This window comes from Cucurbita pepo, chromosome LG19, assembly GCF_002806865.2.
Source record: "Cucurbita pepo subsp. pepo cultivar mu-cu-16 chromosome LG19, ASM280686v2, whole genome shotgun sequence".
NCBI lineage: Eukaryota > Viridiplantae > Streptophyta > Magnoliopsida > Cucurbitales > Cucurbitaceae > Cucurbita > Cucurbita pepo.
The window spans coordinates 4,164,415-4,189,537 of record NC_036656.1 but is presented as its reverse complement, the minus strand read 5'-3'; the positions used below and the strand labels follow the sequence as shown (position 1 = coordinate 4,189,537).

General features: G+C 33.1%; 3 protein-coding genes across 3 annotated transcripts; 1 reads left to right on the top strand and 2 right to left on the bottom strand.

The window, feature by feature from the left end:
* Positions 1–884: 884 nt before the first annotated feature.
* On the bottom strand, positions 885–3,244 carry LOC111782241 (NAC domain-containing protein 90-like). Its single transcript, XM_023663074.1, has 3 exons — positions 3,076–3,244; positions 1,917–2,209; positions 885–1,187 (listed from the first exon to the last, which is right to left on the bottom strand). Exons 1-3 carry the CDS (start codon positions 3,242–3,244, stop codon positions 885–887), a joined length of 765 nt encoding a protein of 254 aa, XP_023518842.1.
* A 2,466-nt stretch (positions 3,245–5,710) lies between these two features.
* On the bottom strand, positions 5,711–14,888 carry LOC111781516 (3-isopropylmalate dehydratase large subunit, chloroplastic). The gene is made up of 15 exons (XM_023662159.1): positions 14,710–14,888; positions 14,411–14,545; positions 14,160–14,330; positions 13,383–13,535; positions 13,241–13,309; positions 13,027–13,143; positions 12,438–12,512; positions 10,866–10,943; positions 10,638–10,733; positions 10,058–10,107; positions 8,272–8,326; positions 8,001–8,132; positions 7,550–7,597; positions 7,262–7,420; positions 5,711–6,120 (listed from the first exon to the last, which is right to left on the bottom strand). Exons 1-15 carry the CDS (start codon positions 14,758–14,760, stop codon positions 5,980–5,982), a joined length of 1,530 nt encoding a protein of 509 aa, XP_023517927.1. The 5' UTR covers positions 14,761–14,888; the 3' UTR covers positions 5,711–5,979.
* A 2,227-nt stretch (positions 14,889–17,115) lies between these two features.
* Positions 17,116–24,622, top strand: LOC111781805 (sorting nexin 1-like). Its single transcript, XM_023662511.1, has 10 exons — positions 17,116–17,461; positions 19,296–19,431; positions 21,419–21,552; positions 21,698–21,772; positions 22,688–22,847; positions 22,970–23,103; positions 23,316–23,384; positions 23,721–23,800; positions 24,028–24,088; positions 24,166–24,622. Exons 1-10 carry the CDS (start codon positions 17,318–17,320, stop codon positions 24,373–24,375), a joined length of 1,203 nt encoding a protein of 400 aa, XP_023518279.1. The 5' UTR covers positions 17,116–17,317; the 3' UTR covers positions 24,376–24,622.
* The last annotated feature ends 501 nt before the right edge of the window (positions 24,623–25,123 follow it).

The following is a 25,123-nucleotide window of genomic DNA, read 5'->3' as shown; positions in this document are numbered from 1 at the left end:
TTCATTCCATTTCTAAATTTATATATATATATATATGGATGATAATACCAATTTGAACATAATTCAACTGATTAAAACATTATGATATTCTCGATCATAAGTTTAAAAATTTATATTGTTAACGGAAAATTATCAGCTTAACTAATAAACAATAAGAGTGATTATATATCACTCAAATACATTATAATTAGGTTAATCTTAAGACGTTACAAAAAAAAATTGCAAATCTAGCTTTCTTTTTAATTTTATTTTACATTTATAGCAAAATTTTCAAAATTTCCTAATATTCCAATTTTACCCTTTTCAAAAAATTTTGTATATTAGTCGACTTAATATACTCAATATTATACGCCAATAATATTATTTAAAATGCATTATGAATGGATACTAATAATATATTGATATATCAATGCTGTGTTTTAAACAAATTTTAAGTTTATATTAATAAACTATACGTTAACAGTACGAGGATATATTATCATCGTCTCTATAATATTGTATTTTTAAAAAATAAATAATTATTTAAATTAAGTCCACGAATATAAATAATAATTACGAGTATATTAGTTTGCTGATATCCAAATAAGAAATATATTCGTTTATTTATATATATTATAAAATAAATCAGATATATTAACCGATAAAATCAGAAAAAAAAAAATAAAAATGGGATTTTTTTTTTGTTATGTTTATAATTTTTTTTTTAAAAAAGGGTATAACTATTTTATAAAATAAAATAGATTAAAAATATATTTATTCCATCTCAATATAAATAAGTTTATATTAAAGAAATAAAAATACACAAATTTAAATAAAATTAGTGCTTAATAGCTATTAATTGGTTCTTTCAATAACCTTATTACCATTTTTTAATGGATTTTTTTTCAGAACCAATTCAGGAGCTCCCAGTCCCACATGGGCTCATAAGCATCCCTCATGGCTTCTACGTTAAGCTCATTACTGGTCTCTGCAATGGTTCGAGAGCTCTCGCCCAGCATGGTCCCCGTCAATGGAGCTTTTAAGGTTGGGTTAGGTTCATTAGCACTGCTCGGTAGCTCAGTTGTTGCTGCTTGTGCCTTTGCAGTGGATTGAGCTATCTCGAGTTCACGTGGTTGGGGTCGTCGATCAAATGACCGTAAAGTCTTGGATTTTCTGTAGATTCGGCATAAACTGAACTCTTGTCTCAACTACGAAGTCAAAATGAAACGAAGTTAAAAGTATGTTTCGAACTGTCCAAATAAATAATATAAATATATTTTTTTAGAAATATTATAAAGTAGCAACCTTTTGTTTTAATAATATATAGAATAATGCAAATGGTACCATGCAAAACCCTAGACCTACACAACATCAAACGAAACCCTAAAATATTAACAGAGATCAGTATTGGTAACTGAAAAACAAAACAAAATTGCTATCAAACGAAATCTTAAAATATTTATAGCAATAAGTATTGGTACCCGAAAAACGAAACAAACCTGTTATCAAATGAAACCCTAAAATATTAACAACAATCAGTATTAGTATAAAAAAAAATGAAACAAACCTGTTATCAAACGGAACCCTAAAATATTAACAACAATCAGTATTGTACCAAAAAAAATGAAACAAATCCGTTATCAAACGAAACCCTAAAATATTAACAGCAATTAGTATTGGTATAAAAAAAACGAAACAAACCCATTATCAAACGAAACCCTAAAATATTAACAGTAATCAGTATTGGTACCGGAAAAACGAAACAAAATCGTTATCAAACAAAACCCTAAAATATTAACAGCAATTAGTATTGGTATCTGAAAAACGAAACAAAATCATTATCAAACGAAACCCTAAAATATGAACAACAATCAATATTCGTGCTCGAAAAACAAAACAAAATTGTTATCAAACGGAACCCTAAAATACGATCGTACCCGAAAAACGGGAGTAGCGGAGGAAGACGAAGAAGGATGAATAGCTTTATATTCATTCATCTTCCATTCAGTTTTGGTTCCATGGGGAGCTCTTCCATTGTAGAAAACCATAGTCTTTTTAAGACCAATGGTCTTATGGGTTGAAGAGTAAACATGGCTTGGAGAACCAGTGGCCTTCCAATACCCTGTGGTTGTCAATCTCTTTGGCCTTCCTCCTCTTGCTTCACTCTCTTGCCTTGCTATGAAAAAGAACCATTGCTCTTTATCTCTCTTACACACCTCCCCAGCATACCCTACAAAAACCAAGAATTTAACACCATCTCTTAACAGGTAGCGTTCGAGCTCCAACCAGACGAGCTAAAAGATGAATCTTTCAAACCCCAATACAATACAAGATAAGTTCTTAGTTCATAAATGTTCGAGCGAGCAAAAAGATGAAATCTTTCAAACCCCAATACCAATACTAGATAAGTTCTTAGTTCATAAACGTTCGAGCTCCAACCAAACGAGCTAAAAGGATGAAATCTTTCAAACCCAGTTCATAAACGTTCGAGCTCCAACCAGACAAAAACCCAGTTCATAAACGTTCAAGCTCCAACCAGACAAGTTAAAAAGATGAAATCTTTCAAACTCAAATACAATACAAGTTCTAAATTCATAAACGTTCGAGCTCCAACTAGACGAGCTAAAAAGATGAAATATTTCAAACCCAGTTCCTAAACGTTCGAGCTCCAACCAGACGAGCTAAAAAGACGAAATCTTTCAAACCCAAATACAATAAAAGTTCTAAGTACATAAACGTTCAAGCTCCAACCAGACGAGCTAAAAAGATGAAATCTTTCAAACCCAGTTCATAAAAGTTCAAGCTCCAACCAAACAAGTTAAAAAGATGAAATCTTTCAAACCCAAATACAATAAAAGTTCCAAGTTCATAAACGTTCAAGCTCCAACCAGACAAGTTAAAAAGACGAAATCTTTCAAACCCAAATACAATACTAAGTTCTAAGTTCATAAACGTTTGAGCTCCAACCAAACGAGCTAAAAGAAGAAACCTTTCAAACCCGAACGAATTCAAACTTCCGGGTTCGAAAGCTATTCAAGAAACCCTAATCTATAGCTCATTGAAAACAAATTGAAACAAAAATTAAGAACAAATTACTTGGAAGATCCCAAGGATTGAAATCATAGATATCCAAAATAGGAATGATTTGATCCATTTCTTGCTTCAAATCATGTCTTCCATCTTCAAGCTTGGTATTCAAATAGAAAGAAACCAGTTCTTCTTCAGTAGGGTAAAACCTAAACCCAGGAATCAAGTAATTCTCCATCTCCCTCTCTCTATAAAAATTTAATTATATATATATATATATATAGATAGATATATATATATAGATATCTATGGAGGTGAATGGATATGAAGATAAGGATGAGGAAGCAATAGCCCTAAAGAAATGAGGAAGAAAGGCTTTTAGTTTGGTATTTCTTTGAAGTTTCCATGCTCTTGAATGGAAATATGTTCTTTGTCTTCTTTCTCCATGCAAACTAGTCCAAATAAATTATAGAGGCGTGTGATCTAATCTGTTTTTTATTGCTATCGTCGATTTATTTTAGATTTTTTAAGACTCGAATTTTACTACCGCCACGATAAATTCGGTCGTTAACGCTTCTGTGTATGTCGTTTTGTGATTATTAAGAGATGCTGCGTGTAGATATAATGTAGTAATGTTTGGACGAATCGAGTAAATGAAATTATACGTGACGACCGAAGATTCTTTTGTGCTGAGTTAAGCATCGAAGGCTATGTGGCAATTACGGTATATGTCGTGTTCTCTATTCAAACAAATTTTACCGTTGTTATCGGAGTCTGTTCAAAAAAAAAAAATTATATAAACATCAGAATTAATTGCAATTCCACTTTTTACTGAAAATAAAAATAATATTTATGTAATATAAGAATGAAATTAAATTAAACATTAAAATAAATATACATTTTTTAATTAAATTAAATCAAATAATAAGTTATCAAAAGAATAATAATAATAATTAAAATATAAAATAGAAACTTTTAGAATATATTCAATTGAAAAATAGTAAAGAGACTTAAATTCATATATTCAAACAATATTTTGAATTTTGAATTTTGACTTCAACATTTTTTCCATTTGATCAAAGTCGCCAAGAATTCAAACATAATTCTCACATTTAATTCTTGTTATAATTTATTTGCTTATTCAAATTATAATAATATTTACATAAGAAATATATACATTTTCAAAATTATATATATAAAAATATTGAGGTCTTAATTTTAGAGGAACGTCAATGAAAATATCTATAAATTTGTCCTAATATTTGATAATATATATTATGTTTCGTTAAATTTTTTAAAATAATTTGATTTATCTTTTATGTCGGGTGTGTTGAAGTTATGAACGTATGAAAATGTCGGGATGCTAACCATTTTTTTTATCTTTATAAAAAAGGAAAAAAGAAAATAGGAAAGGTAAATTATTGGTAGGGATAAATACAGTGATGTTAATGAATGAGATTTTAATGGATTTTCAACTTTTTGTCACAAAAGAAGCTTCTGAGACATTTCTTTGACGGGCGTTACAAGGCAAAAAAAGGTCCCATCAATTTTTAACTGCTAAATATTATTTTTGTATTTAATATTTTAGCCTTTTATAATTCTAAAATGTAAAGAATTAAATTTTAAAATTTTAAAATATATATAAATATTAAATTGAGAAAAGAAAAGTCAAAATATATAAACTTCAATTTTTTTTTTTATTTAATCAGTTTAAACCTTTTAAATGAAATTTTTATCTTACCATTGCATTTAAATAATTATTAGATTTTTCTCTTTTTCAAGTATTTGATATTTGATATTTTTGGTATTTGGAATCGAAGACCAGGAGGAAAGTGAGGCACAATTTTGGACACCTGTAAAATAAGAATTGTGAAAGTTACGACGCTCCGACCCAACCCACACCCACCACATAATTAGTGAACCACTAACCAAATCGATAAAATTGTTGATATTGACAGCTCAATTGAGGCAGTTTCTTCAATTTCTTCAACATGCCGACATGTTTAAGCAAGTTTCAAGAGTACAATTGTGACTAATATAAATATATGGGGCAAAATAATAAAGCAATACACGAAGCAGGCTTCCAAATTCATCACGATAAAATTCAAGTGCATTTACACACGAATTTTAGCAACATCACTAGTAATAGTTTCATGAAAAAAGTCGCTCCAACTCAAACTCAAATCAAGTCTCACTAATAGAAATTGCTTCAATCATTGCACTTTTTAGTAGGTAGATTATAGCATATGGCCCTCTTGTCTCCATTTGGATAAGAATTTTGTTGAATAAAAGTAACAAACCAAATAGTAACACCAATAATTTAGTACAGCAACAATAAATAAATTAAATAAATTATTTAGACATAACAACAGCACGTTAACAAAAAAAAATGATAATAATAAATAATGAAGGCAAACAAATAGATAATAAAACCAAAATTTTTACATTGCTTAAATAAATCTCTAGAATGCATGAGATATATAATTAACTCGCAATCAAATAATTTTGAAACATTATCCAAATATCATTTTTAGAAAACAAACGTATACAAAGCGTATCTAAATAAAAAAAATGCATTATTAAAAAAAATGATATTCACAAAACAACACCTCTACCATTTTAATCTAAATGAAAAGCACCAAAAGCGAATCTTATTATATATATGTGTATATATATAATCATTAAAGATCATGAAACAAACAAATTAAAAAGGAGCAATCCTTGATCATTAACATATAAATAGTGTATTAATTAGTTTAAACATTAATTCCAAAGTAGTTTCATCCTCAAATCTTTCAAATCCAAGTTGTAGACCAAAATCTCACTAAACTTGAAACGAGAGATGACCATCAACAAACTGCTAAGCAAGCTCTAAGCATAATCAGATTCAAACATGGCATGACTAAACCTTATTTCAATTTAAACAAAATACATAAAACATACGATTAGAGTAACCTCCAATTCAGTAGAACACTATTGCAAGAATTCTCTTGGGTCGGTCACATATCCGGTCAAAGCAGAGGCTGCGGCTGTGTATGGAGAAGCAAGGTAAATCTGTCCCTCTTTGTGTCCCATTCTACCAGGGAAGTTCCTGTTTGTTGTTGAAACACAGACCTGCAAACGAAGTAAACTTCTATGGATGAGAGATTCTATGTCGGGGGAGTCGCAAACCAAGGGAAGGCAATTGGTGATACCAACAAGTATTTTGCTTAAAGAAGTAAACCTAAGCACTCTCTTATTGGGTGGAAATGAAAATGAAAGAGTCAGCAAGGTATGTCATTCAAGGTCTGATTGTTTCACAGCTCGCTGCGTGACTTTCTTTTCTACCTAGATCACTCGTCGGTTAATTTATTTATGATGAGATCGTGATGGAGGACCTAGCTTACAATCATTTCCACTAATTTCCATATTGTTAGCTAATTTTCAGTGCGTTTATAAGCACATTTGATTGAACCCGAAATATATTCGTACGAGATAAAAGTACTACAAGATCAAACCAAGTGATTTGAGGTACTTGGACCCTCCCTATCTTTAGATCACTCAAACCCTAAACCAACTAAACTAATTCCTTTCTCACTCCCTCTACTTATAACCAAATAGTAGAACAAATTCTCTATCTATCAACTAATATACCCTCATAACATTTCTAATTTCCTTCCAACGACATTGCTATCAGTACAATAACTGTAATTTTAGTTCGCAATCCAGAATATCTTGAGCCCTCCTTAAAGGTCAAAAGTAAATAGGATCTAAAACTAAGATCTTTTGGTAGTTTAGAAATCATATGAAAATTCAATGCCTTTTTTCTTTCTTTTTTTTTTTTTTTTTCAAACTACAGCATTACAATGGTGAGGTGATTCAAACTTTAAACTTGCAGGAAAGGTTACTAATACCTTCACCACAAGCTATGCTTAAGTTGGCTACTGAAAGAAGCTTAAGAGAAATATAACTAGGATTTGGATACAAAAGTCCCCATGGAAGCATTAAACTATACCAATCTATAAACCTCATCAAAGACTCCAGACCCCTCTCTACATCTGTTGAAACACACTGGTTCGTCTAGACCAAAATATTTCAAACCATAAAGAGAATGTTAATGATAACTTGAAACGAAGGGAGAGGATAATAAAAGTTAAGACCGCAAGGAACCAGTCGCCAGAATCCACTAACAGAGATCTACCAAGTGAATAACAAGTCCACATTTTCTTTTCCTTATCTTATTCTAAAACTGAACTACAGGAAAATTATGATTTACCTGTGGTTCATTCATCCGTGCATAAGTATCCCTAGGGCCACCCAAACAAGCAGCACAACCAGGACTTGCTGGTGTATCACAGCCAGCTTCCTCAAATATCTGAGAGCAAGTCTTACCACCGGCTCCAGGTACTGGGATGCTATATAGGTCCATCCAAACCTGTTCATTTTTAGGGAGGAAAAAAAATAAAGCCAAACAATTTCGCAAAGTCGTAGTTAAAATCCTGACTGCCATTTCTAATGATAAGTAAAATTGCATTTCAACACAGAATTGTACACAGTTCTAAACCTTTTGGGTGGCAGGGACAATAAATGTAGGAACTTTAACCTTCCTTCCCTGCATATAAGATTTACAATATATTATAAGACTCCCAAAAAATATTCAGATACTAAAATATGAGTATAAAATGAGCGCGGAGTCGCAAGGATAAGTGTCAAGGGAAACATCAGCGACATCCCTAAATTTTCCATGCACAAACCAATAGTACGGTAGACACTTAATAAGCTAATAGCAATGTAAGAAAATAAACAGTTCTCTTAAGCTTACAACAATCACATCAACAGAGAAGTCGTGACATTCTTTGGGAAAAAAAAAAAAAAAAAAAAAACCAGTCGCCAGTTGAAGGGAATAAAAACAAACGTAAACTTTTTCAAGAAAATATATAACGTCATAAATTAAGGGCAGTTATAAGCATGTGCATGTAATCACTTTCACAAGTAAAAGAGTTGAGGATTATTACTGCAGCAAGAAAAACTTTAGCCAAGGCCAGAAAATCCTCCGTCTTTCCCCCAGTGCAAGATCCAACATATACTCTATCAATTTTCACATCTTTACATTCCCTTGCTAAAGCACGGTTATCTGGAGAATGGGGCTGCAGTTTTTCAACAAAAAAAAAAAAAAAAAAAAAAAAAAAAAAAAAAAAAAAAAAAAAAAAAAAAAANGAGTTTAGGAAAAGAAAACGTGTAAACATTGGCAGAAACTTATGAATTAGGAAAATCTAAATCGTCAACCTTAGCTACCACAGGCTCCAGTTTTGATACATCAAATCTGTACTCTGAAAGAAATCTGAATACAACATAATATACTAATAAATAATAATGAACGTTAGAAGCAAAATATTGATTGAACAGGTAAGAGGAAAAGGGGAGAAGCTAATAGAACTGATTCCAAAAAATTTATATGGAGTTAATATCTACGACAACTGTTATTTTATATCAAAAATAGAAAGAAAAAAAACCTATTAATAGGAAAAAAAATGACAAAAACAAAAATACAAATATCAAAGTCAGAAGCTTCATCCTCAAAGATGTGGCGATTTCACTCCAACAATAGCGACCAAAGAAAAGCTCTCTCGAAATTTAACTATGTTTCTCCTTCTCCTTACAAAAAGGATGGCCAATAAGGATAGTTTCCAGCAGTGTTAGAAATTCTATCAGTAGAGGCAATGAACCAATTAAAAGGTGATGGAATAATCTTCCAAAAATACCCAGCGAAAGGACAATGAATGAAGAGGTACAAAACAAGGACTCTCCGGTATTTAGGTTAAACAAGGACAAGATTTCCTCTCTGTAGCCTTATTCTTCTAAACACTGACTCCAGCCTCTAAAACTGACTCTGAGATGAAAACTTATCACCACCTACATTCTAGCTATCTTTGGAAGAACACCGAGCATCCATCTCCTTCCTTCAACCGAACAAACACTCTTCTGCAAAAGTCTAATCTCCTCCTTGCAACAAGTCTTATAATACCTCTTTTTAAGGTTAGACCCCTTACCCGGTACCCCTTTTCTTTATTGAAAGATTCCTCCCTTTATCAAATGTCTTTCCTTTCTGTTGCTATTCTTCCACAAACATATCTACCCCAATCCTTAATCTTTCTTTTAGCTCACAAAATGTGTTATCTTAAGGCCTTATTTATTGTTAGTTTTGTGGTTTAAATGTGTGCTTTAACGATCATTTTTTTTTATTTTGTGGAAATCTACAAAACCAATTTTTCTAAAAGAATTATGATGAAAATGAGACTAATTCAGCAAGATTTGGAGAATAAAGTCAAAAGAAGGAAAGAATCAAGCCATCGATATGCTATAACGGAGTGTTGAGACACTACAGATCGAAGAAAGGCACCTTGTTCACCCAGAGTAGTGTCACGACACTATGCTCGATGGTGCAGAGAAGAACCTTATTTTAGGGACGATTTTTGGAATAAAATATGTATTCCTAAATTGACTTGGGCTCCTAATTCATTTCGATTTTGGATTCCCAATTAAATTTGAATATAGATTAACCCAAGACTGAGTTCTTGGATAGGTAATTGATTTACTTTTGCAAGCCCATGATCAATTTTACAATTGGACGAGAATTGTACCTTGAATGGGAAACCTTAGTAAGACTAAATTTTTTCCTAATAAGAAGATTCACACGGTATTTTTTTTTATTTTTCTTATTATTGATGACGAGATGTTTAGGATTTTGNGCATTTTTTTCCCCTAATAAGAAGATTCATACGGCATTCGATCCCTAAATAGCTGGCTGTCATGGTAAACTCATTACTTGCACTTAGATTACACCTTGTCCCTTTTACTCATTGGACCATTTATGGTGATTATTTATTACCAAACAGATTTAGAATCCTTTCACTAATCATCAGCCATAAAGTTCCATCTGATCAATATAAATACGTGTACTAACATATGCATGGAAGGTACACAGTATATGCAAGTGAATAATCCTTTCACGTATGTATTAACTGCACATCCTCAAAAATATAGGAATTCACACAATAACAAAATGAAATACCTTGCGTTCTCATCACTGTAAACTGGTTCGTAGGCTTTGGATGTCTTACCCTGTCCAAAACACATAATAGAATATTCCCAATGAACTCCAAATAGATAATCAATAATTAAAGTAAAAATAAAAAATATATATAGCATTAAAATATCTGATAAAAACATCCAATCAAAATTGATGACACTTTAATGTATCATTTGAACCTTGTTCCTTCCTTCCAAGCAGACGACAAGCATGCTAAATGAGAGACAGAATTGTTTAAATAACATAGAGAGACTTAAAAACTGTTTGAATATCAATGTAAATTGCATGCATCCTTGGCCATATATCATCATCCATCCAGATAACTACATGAAAGATACATTCAACCATGCTGTACGCATCAGATGCAATCAAATTGACGCTTCAATGTATCACTTCACTGTTCCTAGCAAGTAGGCATACAAACATGCTAAAAAGAGAAATTGAACTGCTCTAATAACTTAAATGCCCCTTTTGTACTCACCACGAGGCACTTGAGAATGTTGCAAACATGCTAAATAGAAACAATTATTTCAACGAACTTTAATGCCCCCTCTGGACTAACCTCAAGGTACTTGAACGTAGTACTATCGGGAGGAATAACTCCATTCTTTCCTCCAGCTTCAACAACCATGTTGCACAATGTCATTCTTTCTTCCATCTGCCAGTAGAAAGGACTCAAAAAATCAAACTATCTTTTATTATTATCTGTTCACCAAATGCTTATATAAAATATATACATATACGAAAAATTATGGTCAAGTAACATTCAGAATCTCTGTAGAGTTCTCACAGTCAAACTTTCAACGGTTGTGCCAAGAAATTCCATGGCTTTATATGTTGCACCAGATACTGATATTTCACCAATAATCTGTAAGGCGCAAACAGTAGGTTCAATTAATTAACAGTGCAAAGAAAGAAGGTATAAGACAACATACGACATAAACAAAAAACTACAGATGTGCCAATTTGAAGGCCTTAAGAGTGTATATCTATTCTAGACACCAGAATTGAAGAGAAATTATTTTCCTGAATGTGAAGGCTGCTACATAAATAATAGAAAGTATATACATGAATTGCTAAATAACTCAATCTCCATTAACGTCATGAAAGATTTCAAAATTAGTCTGAAGTATCGTATCATTTTCGATCTAATATTAAATTATTTTCACACTATGTATATGATTGAGATTTTAACAATTGCATTCCAAAAAGCAATATAATAGCATAATACCTACTCTCTCATGCTGGACCAGAGAATTTAGATTGACATTTGTCGATATGTTCACTACATATAATTTAACCTTTCCATAACAGTTCATAGTTATAAGTTGGTTAAATGCCTTTTCCCTGTTATTCGATCTTTATCCTCTTAGGTATCATTGATTCTCTCATGAGCAGTCAACAGTCATTCATACCCTCCACAATTTTTTTTATGTACCAAGCGCACTTGACATGTGACAAAAAAAAATGAAGGGTTCTTTTATTTTTTTGGTGGGGTCCACAACAAATGAAAATTTTTTAGAATTAAATAACATAAGAAATCAAGAAAAATGAGATAAAACAAAAGGGCCAACAAAATTAATAGCCTAAAAAAGGAGCCAAATAACAATAGACCTAAGAAAAAAACAAGCTCCAGTCCAGAAAATAAGACTTCGAAGATGATCACAAAAGTTAATGAAATATATCAATAACAAGGAAACAAGATATATGTTTCTTTTAAAATATATTTTTTAAAAAATTGTAATTTAACCTAAAATATATCTTCTATTTATGAGGATCTTATCAAACCAAAGGATTATTTATGAGGTTTTTATCAAAGCACAAGAACGAAACTCTTAACTTTTAAAATCGTTTGGACTAAATTCTAACTTTCTCCAAACCATAGGGTCCAAATTTGTAATGAACCTATATTTATTTCTTTTAAAATGTTTTCTAAATAAACGTTAACTTAATAACTAACCCACAGGAGGCACTTTAAGTCATGCAGATAAATGAAGGCCTCTTGTCTCTGTAGAGGTGAAGCTTAAAATTATGATTTCAAGGAAATTAAGTTTCAGCATTCTTCACAATTTTGACATTTAGTAAATCTAGGGTATCTGCATTTCTTTATCCAGAATGATACTTTTATTTTTTATATCAACAGAAGATTAAAAAGAAGTTATCCTTAACTAAGTATGGATGATGTTATAAACTGATGTCCTATAAGTGCAGGCTGATTTAAATATGTTCACGTCAAGAGGATAAGTCAGGATGTGATTATACATATTCACATAGACGTTTAAAAAAGAAGAAAATATCTCATTAATTAGACACATTACCAGTTAAACTTCAAGGAAACATGAATATCTTATTATGGTTTCACCTGTAAAATCAAGTCCTTTGCAAGTAAATAATCAGGCATTTCTCCATCCATGACAAACCTCAAAGTTGGGGGAACCTGCCATTTAAAGATAGAAAACAGAAAAACAAATATTATGTAATATTGGAACATATTATAATCCTTCGCATACAAATTACAAGTTCTCAAAGGATAAAATACAAATATGTGTGAATGATTTGTGAAGCAACACAGGATGTGAAAAACACACCGGTCATAAAGAATTCAGAGTGACAATAGCATTATACTCCAAAAAGTGTACATCTATTGATTTCTTGACACTTTGAAGACAAACAGCCATTGAACGTGTATTGTACCCTTCGACAGATAAGTAGGACAGCAAGATCAAGTCAAAAATATTATTTAATCCCTCTCAAACAATGTCTCGATCTCAATTAGAAAGAACATTTTTTACAGTTTTCAACAAATTTGAATTCCCAAAACAACCAGACTACATTATGTAAATCCACTCAAATAAGCACCAATACAACTAATCAATCACACTTTGACAACAAGATAAGGCTCAAATAACATCAATGCTAGAAGCAGAACAATAGGTAAAAGTTCGGCAGACCTTGAGCAGTGATTTCCCAGTGCCCAGAACAAATCCTGCATCAGTATTACCAATTCCACTTGCAAATTGACCAAATGCACCAGCTGTACAGGTATGAGAGTCGGTACCAAGCAGGACCTGAAGACATGAAGCATTCCAAAAATGTTATTTAACTTGAAAGCACCAATTAGAGTAAACCATGGGAAAACAGAGAAGCATCTCAAAGGAATAAAACCTCCCCAGGCCTGCAGTGACCTTCTTGAGCTAACGCTACATGACAGACACCTTTGTAATCTGGGTTCACCTGGTAAAATCATTTATGTTTGATTATTTGATGCACAAGATAAAGTGAAATAAGTAAGGCTAGATTTTCATACCCTGAAATCGCTAAGATCCTTAATATCATAGAAGTACTTGATATTTTGTTCTTTTGAGAAATCTCTCAGAATGTCCACATTGCGGTTAGCACGTTCATCGCTGGTGAATATGTAATGGTCAGGTATAATCACGACCTTCTCTCGATCCCAAACCTTCAATAGAAAAATAGTTACATCGAAATGCCATTCAAGGATCACATTAACGGAAAAATAAAAGTACAAACATGAACAGTACATGTACTCAATGTTTATTAAGGTGAATGCAACAACGACGTCCAACCTGCTAAAGTGATGGAACTTGGATTAGAAATCACATCGATTGTTTCAACCTTTTTTACCTTTGTCTTTTTGAGTTCAACAGTTGCAGAGTGGGAGATTGACCATCAATCTTCAGGATGGTAATTGATATTCGATCCACTAAGCTATGCTTGAATTGACAATTGTTTCAATCATTAATGCTTTATCTACTTAGAGTAGCCTTGTTCCCATTAATTTACACCTCAAACTTGAATTAATTCACTCTCTTTTCATTCTATCTTCTGATCCTCTAGCAAAACTCTATTTGGACATAATTATAGATTTATGAAGCACGGCCAAGATTTATGCAAGAAAATCCTGTGCCACTGCAAGTTTTCTTAGAACGAGCAGAGCACATAACTTCATTACTAGTGACCTTTTCTCTGATAGCATAGCTTCATAATTACATCAATTAAACTTGACTGAGTAAATGAACAAGAAATGTGAACTTCCAACCTAGAAATATCAGAAGTAAAATACCTTTGCGTCCTCTCCGAACTCCTTTTTAAAAATGCCGATAGAACCAGGGCCGCAAACATCGTGAGTCATTAAAACGTCCACATTAACCCAGACATTTTCACCTGGACTCAACTGAGTTTTTTGAGAAGCTTTAGCAAATATCTTTTCTGTCATAGTCATAGCAGTTTTAACCTGAAACCAATAGATAATGAACAATTATAAACCACCTATTACAAGACGAAGGCTAATAAGAACACATAAGAAAACCCAACCGAGCCAGTGGCGCTAGGCTTGCGTTCCGATTGTTGAGGTGCCATGACCGAACATATTTTCTTCGATACAGTTCTCTCGCATCGCCGAAACGAAAACGGCAACGACGATGAAAACGCAGCGAGGTCCGAATCCTTCTGAAAACGAAAACAAAACAACAAACAGTTTAGATACAGGATTGATCAGGTGCAGAAACTGCAGGAAGCAGAACCTCTAAGAAGAGAAATGAAGATAAAACAGAAACAGCCAATTTTGGAGATCTTTTGAATAGAAGAAGCCTTGAATACCACAGAGTACAGACCTTGTTGCTCAAGAACGACGTCGATGTCAAGGCAGCGGTGGAAGCAGCCATGGATGCAGATCTTTAGCAGCTTACTGAGAGAAAGCGAAGGAGGATTCGTCCTCACCAGAGAAGAGGCGAAGGCGGCTACAGTAACTTGCAAAATGTGAACGACGCTTCTGCAGGGATTTTCTGTAGGGAAGTGAAAAAAATGCAAATACTAACAATGGCTTTACTTGCACGTGCCAGTGGATGAATTTTCCTTTTTTAATTTATTCTTTATTTGGTTAATAAATTATTACATCAATTTTTTTTATTTTATTTTAACAAAAAAACATGTATAATCTTTTTAACAATTACAAAATTCCATGGCATTTTCTAAATAAATTTCAAACAATATTAATTATACATAAATGTTTATATATTAATTTTAACTTAAAAAATATAATTTATTTTTTCGAATAATTACAATGTTAACAAGTCTATAAATATAATTTTCGGAACAAATTTGGAATTATTTAACATTTTTTAAAATTTATATATCAACTTACTCGCTCTTTTTTTTAACTAAAAAATGGATTGACAAAAAAAACGTTCTTTATAATTTAAAATATTAAAATTAGTTCATATATAGTCTTTATTGTTTAATTATTATAAATAGACAATTTGTGAAAATTTACGAAATTATAAAAGGAAAGTAATTTATAATTTCTATAAAATGGTGAGCTGAAAATAATAATTTTAAATAATTAAAAAATATGTTTTTGATTTTTTTTTATATATATATTTAATAATTACATATAATTTCATTTAAGAGAAAGTTTCTGATTTGAATGGCTCAATGGCCTATTAGTGGCCGACTTACTCTGCCTTTTTGGTGACTGTTTTGGACCAAAACAAATCAACTTTATGGTATTTTCAAGCATAGTGTAAAAATTGAACAAGGAATATTTGACCACTTTGCAATCAACCAAATGGACTCAATGGGTATCGAAACAAACGACGATGACTAATACATGGATCATATTATTGTTAAATGCTCGCATTAATTACATTAGCTAGGTATAATATAAGGTACGTGCTTTTAATCGTGGGTGTATCCTGATTAGAGGTGTGTTGAGGATTATTGGGAGTGAGTCCCATATTAGTTAATTTAGTGGAATAACATGGGTTTATAAAGACATAATAGTATCTCCATTAGTATGAGGTCTTTGAGGGAAGCCAAAGCAAAGTCACGAGAGCTTATGCTTAAAGTTGACAGTATCATACGATTGTGGAGAGTTGTCTTCATCCAACAGGGTATATGTTTAACCTGACAACCCGGACCAACCCAACCCGAACTATAAGGGTTGAGTTGGGTTGAATTATCATTTCGGGTAGGGTTAGGTTCATTTTTCTGAACCGAAACTGAATCGATTCGGTTTCAGGTTCGTGGATAAAACCTGAATCGATTCGGTTTCAGATTCGTGGATAAAACCTTGAGCCAAATAAAAATATATGAAATGTTAAGAATCTTTATGTATTAATAGGTTTGTCAGAGTGGTATCTCGACCTTTGTTACAAATCTTTATGTATTAATAGGTTTGTTAGAGTGGTATCTCGACCTTTTTAAGGACCCCTGCTAGAATTTGACACTATGGATATATATATTTTTTGACATATTGCAATTAAAATATTTTATAATATTTTTTGTTCGTGAACTTTTACACATTGCAATTAAAATATTTTATAATATTTTTTTGTTCTAAATTTTTATTATATCTTATCTAAGATTGTATCTGAATAATGGATAAATAAAACTTACAAAAAAAAATTGACAATTCTACAACGCAACCCGAATATAGAACGTTGAATTGGGTTGTGAAAATTTTCGAGTTAGGTTGGGTCAACTCGAACTTTTGGCTTGGGTCAAAAAAATCCTTCAACCTGACCCAACTCGGACCATGTACACCCCTAATCCCGATCCTGACCACAGTGGGAGATCATTGAAAAAAAATTATTTGAATGGTCGTTGTTAAATTAACTAACCGACTATAACGTCCTAATTAACGAGTCCACAAGTTCATACGAGTACTATTAGTGTTGTAGGTCAACTGCTAATAAATTTTTCTTATTGGTAGAGATAAAATTTGTTAATGGATTATTAGTTTCAAGATTCTAAATATAAATAAGACTAAAATTAATATAATTATTAATTAAAATTTTTAATTAATACTATAAAATAATTTGTTAGGAAAAGTGAATTGACGATAATAATAAGTATTTTATCTGGTAAATAAATTTTGCAGATTCTTTTTAAGAGTTTAATTCAATGAAATAATAATTTTAAAGTTACAATATTAAAACCTAATGGATTTTAAGAGAAATTGATATATTTCGGGGATTAATTTTACTCGAACAAACAGTTTATCTATATGTTGTAGAAGCTTCAATAAATTCCACAAGAAATCAGCAAAATCCAAACGGGACACATTGATTCTCAAACGTGGAGTGGACTATTATCAATCTCGATTGATCATCTCCCACGTCTTCCATGATCGTTACTCTATTAATCAAGGAGTAATTTAGCGTGGTCATTCATCTTTCCTTCTAGATTTGGAATTCGTGTTGTTTGGTGGGATTCAGAAGTATGGAGCAGGAGAGAGGTTTGCCGGGATCGTCGCTTAGCCCTAGATCTCCGTCTTCGCAGCCCTATCTGTCAGTTTCGGTGACTGATCCTGTGAAATTAGGCAATGGAGTTCAAGCTTATATCTCATACCGAGTCATCACAAAGGTATTTGTGCATTTAGAAATGTTTTTCCATGGTTTTATGCCCTATTGTTTGATTGTTCTTTCATTTTACTCCTTTCGCTGGAAAATATTCAACTAGTGCATATCTCGAGTTTCTCTGTGATGACATTATCGACTGGCCATACGACTGCTGAGAGTTTTCATGTTCGATTGACTGTCTGCTATGTAAAGTTATGTGAAGTGAAGAAGGCTAATTGTGTGTCCTTAATTAAGAAACTGGAGGAGGCCGTCTCCTTCGAATTCGGCTGTAGTTTTACTTGAAAGTTAGAAGGCAATAATTTTAAGAAGGAATGCAGTTTGGATGTCAAACGTTTGCGTCTAATAAACTGTGTAATTTTTGGCTTCCATGCCGATGGACGATGTTAGAGATGATCGATCCTGACTTTTTAAAGAAAATGAACAGGGTTGCCCTTTCGTGGGAAGTTGTATAGGTCTGATAGGAATCTCTGATGAGAAATTGATGTAAATCAGAGAAATTTCTCTACATGGTAGCGATGAATGAAAAAGTTGTATGTGATGAGGTGCAATGGTTGAAGGTTTTCTGAGTTTTTGAAGAGTTTTAAATTTAGGCAGTCGTTAGCTGAAGGTTCCATAAAAACTGTGAAAATTCTTGGATGGAGCTCTTGGTCTTTCCTCATTATTTTATTGTGATCTTCTTATCCTCATAAGGATGGTAATCAATGAGCTTGTTGAAACTTCTTCTTTTTAAATGTTATGCTCATTTTCTGACTCTAATCTCATGTGTTGGATGATGAAAGTCCCACATTGGCTAATTTAGGGAAGGATCATAGGTTTACAGTCAAAGAATACTCTTTCCATTGGTATGAGGCCTTTTGGGGAAGCTCAAAGCAAAGCCATGAGAGTTTATGCTCAAAGTGGACAATATCATACCATTGTGGAGAGTAGTGTTCGTCTAACATGCTCTAAACTTAGCCATGTCAATAGATTGGTAAATCCTCAAATGTCGAACAAAGGACTCGAAAAGAAAAGGAGTCAAGCCTCATCGAAGGCATAGTAAAAAATGACTAAGACTCCAAAAGAAAAAGGAGACGAACCTCGATTAAGGGGAGACGTACTTTGTTTGAGGGGAGGTGTTGGATGATGAAAGCCCACATCGACTAATTTAGGGAAGGATCATGGGTTTATAATCAAAGAATACTCTCTATTGGTATGAGGCCTTTTGGGTAAGCCTAAAGCAAAGTCACGAGAGCTTATGCTCAAAGTGGACAATATCATACCATTGTGGAGAGTCGTGTTCGTCTAACACCATGAAAGAGGAGCATATTTGCTGTCAGAATGCAAATTAAGGGGCATCAAATTGTCTTGCTGAATTAGGAAGAAGAAGGAATTGGCCAAAAGTCGGAAGGGTTGCAATTGTACTTTAAAGAGAGGATTTTTCTTCCCTAACATGAAATCCTTACTTCAAAATATGATTTTTGTTTGCCACCTCAACAGAACAATTGTTGTAATAAATTTTCAAAGTGTTACCTATTTAATAAACAATATATTAAAGGAATCCCCAATGATTCGGGTGGGGGGAAATAACTCAATTGCTTACCAGGTAATTTGCAATAGTTAACAAAATGCATTTCATGTATATAGTAGCATCATATCATATGAGAATCCCATTCTGTTTGTATCCTCTTCCAGAGAAAAATTTATCAGGTATATTTTTGCACTTAGGTGACCAATTTACTAGGATTAACAAATATTGTTGAAAAGCTTTCCCTTTGCATGTAAACAAAGTACACATTTACCTTATTTTATTATATATAATGACTGACCAGCATGACATTAATTATAATTTGTATTATCAGACTAATTTCCCCGAGTACCAAGGTCCAGAGAAGATTGTCATTCGGCGATACAGTGATTTTGTTTGGTTACATGCTCGCCTTTTTGAGAAGTACAAAGGCATTTTTATTCCTTCTCTTCCAGAGAAGAATGCTGTAGGTAAGAAGATCATGGGTTGCCTTTTGCATCTGATGCTTCATTATTTTGAGGTTTGAATATGTTGCTAAATGATAATACTTATGTTTCCCTTTCCACTACTTTTCTTTTTACACAAATTTCCTTTCCACTACTTATGCTAAGGTATCTAATATTGTGTTAAACTATGAAGAGATCTTTTCATTAGGTATTTTGTTGGTTCCTGTTGATGATGAGTTATAGACTTATAGTTGAAAATTATGCAATGTAGTATTTTTCAGTGGGTTCTTTAATTAATCAATGTTAAGTCTATGTCTTGTCCAAGTTCACATATGATATTGATTATTTTGCTAACCTTTTTACAGTTGCACAAGGTCTTTTTGTACTTGGAAGCTATTTCAGAGAAAGTAGTGTTTGTGTTGGACAATTAATTAGCTAGGACAAACTTGGATATGGTGATACAATGTTTAATTGTTTTAACAGGCTAAGAACACAACAGATAAGAGCTAGTAAGCAAGGAAGAAGAAGACGAGGCTAGATAAGGGGAGGCAAGGGATCCCTTTTCTAGTAGGACTTGGTAATCTAAGTCTTGCCTCTTTTGGTTGGCTCATATAACCTAGTAGTCATTACCAAACACGTTTAAAGATATTTTGCAGAGAAAAAGGGAAAATTTAGAGAAAAGCTGATAAGTGGCAATGTTATTTAATATGTTTGTATTTAAAATAAATAAAACTAATAAATAATATGTTATAGATGTTAAACCTAGAAATAAAAAATTAAGAACATTCTTTCAATTTTCTTTTTTTTACAAATGTGATAAAAAATGAATGAATTTAATGTAGCAGCTGATAAATAGGAAGAGAGTTATGCAATACGATGCCCAAAAAAGCCCACTAAAGATTGCTAAACCATGTGGCAGGAAAGCTAGAATTGAGCAAAGGTTCTCAAGATTTTTCTTCAATCTTTGCTCTATGATATGTAAGATGGCTCTTCATGATGGTTAGAATGGACATTCATGTTCTCTTAATGTCAATTTGTGTAGACTAGAAAGCCATCTTTAGTGATGGTTTTATTTTTGTGCACAAGGTAGAAAGTCAAAGCCATAAGAAGCAAGTCAATTACAAATCCTGTTATCTTAATTCACAAATGAGCATGTTGTCTTGGGAGAGGATTTAAAATCATAATGTTAGGTTACTTAAACCCTAAGTTCTTTTGGATACTCTTCAATGGTGTTTGAGTTCAAAGAAATTTGGAATGATACATTTAAGCCATTATTATGAAAAATATGGTTAGAATGGAAAGAGTTGTTTGGAGAAGAAGCAATCATTGGGAAAAGACACAACCCGTTGCCAAACCTCTTCCTTCTTTGTGGTGTACTCTCTCCAAAGGGCTTTGTAATTATATGACTGTTATAATTAATTCTTCATGAATTAGTTGTGTCCTTTGGGTTTAAAGGAGTTCTTCTTTTTGTGTGTTCTCTTTGAGTGTATTTTTCATGGATTGGTTTTCTCGGTGCATCTCTGTATAAATAGTAATGTGTTGAGTGGTATCACATGGTTGACCTCTATTTGAACTTTCCAATCACGTTGAAAATGATTGCACACTTGGTAGTAATAGACTGAAGTTGTTATTTGATGTTTAAACTGTCTAAAACTGAACTTGCACATAGTTATAATGTTTAGAGGTATTAAGGCGTTGAGATATACAAATATATGCTCCCCAAAATACTTGAACAACATGTTCCAAAATCAACTATCTATTCTGTTGAGTTGAGTTGGGGTACGTACGATTGCTTCTTTTTGCTGAAGCAATGTTGGTTTACATGATATATATTCTATGAATTCAACATTTTAAGGTTGACTTTTTCTATACATGTATTCAGGGAAATATAAGATCTAGACCTGGAATTGATAGTTTACATTGTGAGGTCATCTAAAGTGATGATGTGCCAGATTTGATGCGTTTATCCATTTAAAATTACATTTGGAATAAGTCAGTTTTTGTCCTGCAGAGAAATTTCGTTTTAGTGCTGAATTTATTGAAATGAGGCGTCAAGCTTTGGATATATTTGTAAATCGGATAGCCTCACATCATGAGCTTCAACAGAGTGAGGATTTGAGAACCTTCTTGCAGGCAGAAGAAGAGGTGATGTTCATGGACTTTTCTATGTTATACCGTACATCCTTTTAGTCTTTTCTCTGTCCACCATATCTATGTTATACCGTCCATCCTCTTATAATGAAGTAATAAGTTCCACTAAGTTGATATGCATTTGCTATCTTATGAGCAGACGATGGAGAGGTTGAGGTCTCATGACTCTGGAATTTTCAAGAAAAAGCCAGCTGATTTAATGCAAATATTCAAGGTAAGATAAGTGTTAAGTGCTGAGGTGGAGGAATGATTCTCAATGCAATATTTGATAGTTTGCGCGAAAGAATTTTTATTTCTATTCGAATGGCAAGTACAGCCAGACCAATTTTATTTCTTTTCAAATGGGTGAGTATAGCTGAGATGTACAAAGTTTTAAATGTCCTGTAGACGCAAGAAGAAAAGTGGAGAGTGCTTAAAAACTCTCTCGTAGAGGAGAAGAAACAAAGTAGAAAGATATTCAAAGTCTACACTTACTTTGCTCAAATTCTTTCCGTTTATAGCATAAATGATTCTCTCTGTTTCTTTTCCTCTTCTTTTTTAATCTGAACACATCTCTCTTTTTTTTGTTGCCGCTGATCAATGTTAAATTTTTGGATGGGTCACTTCTTCAAACAAGAATTATTCTTGGACACGTTTTGATTTTCTGAATTATCTTAGCACTAGATACAAGTTCTGGTTCCACTGAGATGCTAACATGACAAATGAAAGATTCGTAAGAAACAATAGTCCTCTTTCTATAGAAGATGTTGGGGCAGACCTTTTCAGACCTTCAAGCCTGTATGATTTGATCCTACTTATTTTGGGGAATTTGTATTCTAGATGACCTTTGATCATCCCTTTAAGAACAAAAATTAAGTTGTATGCATTTTCTAGTTTCTCATTAAGATCACTCATGGAAGTGTTCATTTTAAAGTTTGTTAAGAGGAAGCGTAGAGGCATCTTCTCAATTTATTATGCTGTCTTGAATACTTAATTGGCAAATTCAATTGAAATGATGTCTACTCTGCTTGTATCTTATGAGAGAAATTTTCGTAACTCCTTCGGCTTGGTGGGCGTTTTATTTTGCACTCTTTTTTGCATCCTCCTTTGATTCAATCATACTGTTTGTCCCCCCCGTCCCAATCAACAGGATGTACAGTCTAAAGTTAGCGACATTGTTCTTGGAAAAGAAAAACCGGTGGAAGAGTCAAATCCTGAATATGAAAAGCTAAAACACTACATCTTTGAGCTTGAAAACCACTTAACTGAAGCCCAGAAGCATGCATATCGACTTGTGAAAAGGCATAGAGGTACATGAGAATCTTCAAGGCCGCTTAGTTTTAGCTAACATTTGTAATTAAAGTTTTCAATACCACTTTATTTTATTAAAAAATAAATGAATAATTTCTGATTGTTTCTGCTTGTGCATCAGAGTTGGGACAAGCGTTATTGGATTTTGGAAAGGCTGCCAAGCTTCTTGGTGCTTGTGAAGAAAAGGCTGTCGGCAAGGGGTTTTCAGAACTGGGAGCCAAATCAGAGATGTTGTCAAATAAGTTGCAAACAGAGGTATATTGAGAGTGTGTTTTGCATAACTTCGAAGTTGGTTGGAAGACCACAAAGTGTTACTTCTAAAATCTACCATATTGGGTAACAAATACAACTCACTTTTAAAAAAATCAAATTGATCAAATAATTTTCGTTTTAAGAAATGCTTTGAAAGCTGAATCTCCAAAAAGCTTAAAGTGATTGACCGGCTTGACATTGATGTGAATCTGCAGGCCCACCAACTTCTAATGAATTTCGAGGAACCCTTGAAAGATTATGTTCGTACGGTGCAATCTATTAAGGTAATTTTCCCCCTCTCCCTTTGAGTTGATTCAAAATAGACTTTTTGACTTCCAAGTTTGTGCCATTGCTTAATGAATCCTGAATAGTATGCCGTACTTTTAAAAGTTTAGTTGGATTTGGTTACCATGGGTATGGGTATGTATGTCTCATGGTGTTGGTAGAAGTTCGGGAACAAAGTTTTGATTTCTTTTTTATGCAGGGGCCAAAATAATTTGTCTTGTAGCATATGTACATTCTCACTGTCATCTTGGTCGATGTATTTGCGTTTCGATTAGTTGACATATAAGCTTGTTTTTCTTTGGTATATGTTCTTGATATGACTTTGACTGAAACAGGCCACCATAGCCGAGAGGGCCAACGCTTTCAGGCAACAATGTGAACTTGCTGAAACAACAAAGCTGAAAGAGATAAATCTGTATGCACCAATTAACTTATTTGATGTTCATTAGTTTTCATTTATGTCGTTATAATAACAGGATAGCTCACCTTCCCTGTGTTTAGTTACCTCTAAAATGCATTCTGTGATGTTTTCTTTGCTTACCATACCAATTTTCAGTGAACTTTTACCCTTTCTCAAGTCCTATGTAGATTGTTCTGATTCTTGGAGCATTTGATTTAGCTTATAAGTTCAATGGTCTGCAGAGACAAACTGATGCTAATGAGATCCGATAAAGCAGCCGAGGCCGAGATGGAGTATAAAGAGGTATTATTCAAACGTATTAACGTAACTTAGTAAGCAGAAGACAAAATCTTGTTCTAATGACTAGTTTGGTTATACAGTTGAAGGCAGCAAGTGAGGAAGCGACAAGAAGATTTGAGACAATAGTGGCACTAATGAATCAAGAGACCATAAGATTTCAAGAACAGAAAACACTAGACATGGGGCTTGCTTTCCATGAATTTGCAAAAGGACAGGCACGTTTGGCAAGCGGGGTTGCCGATGCTTGGCGAAGTCTCCTTCCCAAGCTCGAGGCTCTCTCCGTTTCATGAACAACGAAGTGCCTTGGTAGTCGTCTCTAACAGCAGATGCAGAGATTGTAGCAACACATCGCTTATATAATACAGTCAGTTTATGCTGTTTTCTGCTTTTCCATCTTCTGTACAAATCTAAATATGACGACGTTGTAGGCTTAGACATCTGTATTTTCCACACTGTTTTGAGTTTACTAAGAATTTTCCCTTATGGCTATGGTTTACAAGATATTGTTGGACAAATTACTGAATTCTTTTGACACGAGTTCTTGTACTGTTTTTCCTTGGAAATATGCTACTTTTCGTGTGGAAGGGACAAATTTGGAACAAAAAGATTAAATGTCCGAGCTCGGGAGATTTGAAACTTAGACGTTTTGGTCAATAATGTTTCTTAACCCGGCTCTGAAATAACTTGGTTGCAAAAATAGATAAAGGATTTTTCAGATCATCTAATTGGTCAACACGTTCCCTATCCAAAAGTTATATGTTATTTAAGTCATTGTGTTGCCTTTTTACTTGTAGCTATACAACGTTTCTTTCTTCCATTCTTTCAAATTGTTTTCAAACATATTTTTTCGCTCACGTTTTCTAAAACATCTCTCGCAAATGTGACTCGAAGCTTGAGCATATGTCGACATTGTCTATGATGTCCGAATTTCTCACAACTAACTTGTTCGTTAGGTTAGAACAAGTGCACACAATGTCTCGGGTTTCTCACAATTAACTTGTTCATTAGGTTAGAACAAATGTCACACAATCACTGTTC

Bases quoted from the DNA above. Each gene is read 5' to 3' on its own strand.
- LOC111782241 (XM_023663074.1), bottom strand. From the start codon at position 3,244: ATGGAGAATTACTTGATTCCTGGGTTTAGGTTTTACCCTACTGAAGAA. The intron at 2,210-3,075 runs GTAATTTGTTCT...TGGTTTTTGTAG, and splicing joins CAATCCTTGGGATCTTCCAA to GGTATGCTGGGGAGGTGTGT. The intron at 1,188-1,916 runs GTACGATCGTAT...TTGACTTCGTAG, and splicing joins CCGCTACTCCCGTTTTTCGG to TTGAGACAAGAGTTCAGTTT.
- LOC111781516 (XM_023662159.1), bottom strand. From the start codon at position 14,760: ATGGCTGCTTCCACCGCTGCCTTGACATCGACGTCGTTCTTGAGCAAC. The intron at 13,144-13,240 runs GTTTTATTCCTT...TCATGTCTTCAG, and splicing joins GTCACTGCAGGCCTGGGGAG to GTCCTGCTTGGTACCGACTC. The intron at 10,108-10,637 runs GTTAGTCCAGAG...TGTTTTGGACAG, and splicing joins CTACGTTCAAGTACCTTGAG to GGTAAGACATCCAAAGCCTA.
- LOC111781805 (XM_023662511.1), top strand. From the start codon at position 17,318: ATGGAGCAGGAGAGAGGTTTGCCGGGATCGTCGCTTAGCCCTAGATCT. The intron at 23,385-23,720 runs GTAATTTTCCCC...TGACTGAAACAG, and splicing joins GTACGGTGCAATCTATTAAG to GCCACCATAGCCGAGAGGGC. The intron at 23,801-24,027 runs GTATGCACCAAT...AATGGTCTGCAG, and splicing joins AAGCTGAAAGAGATAAATCT to AGACAAACTGATGCTAATGA.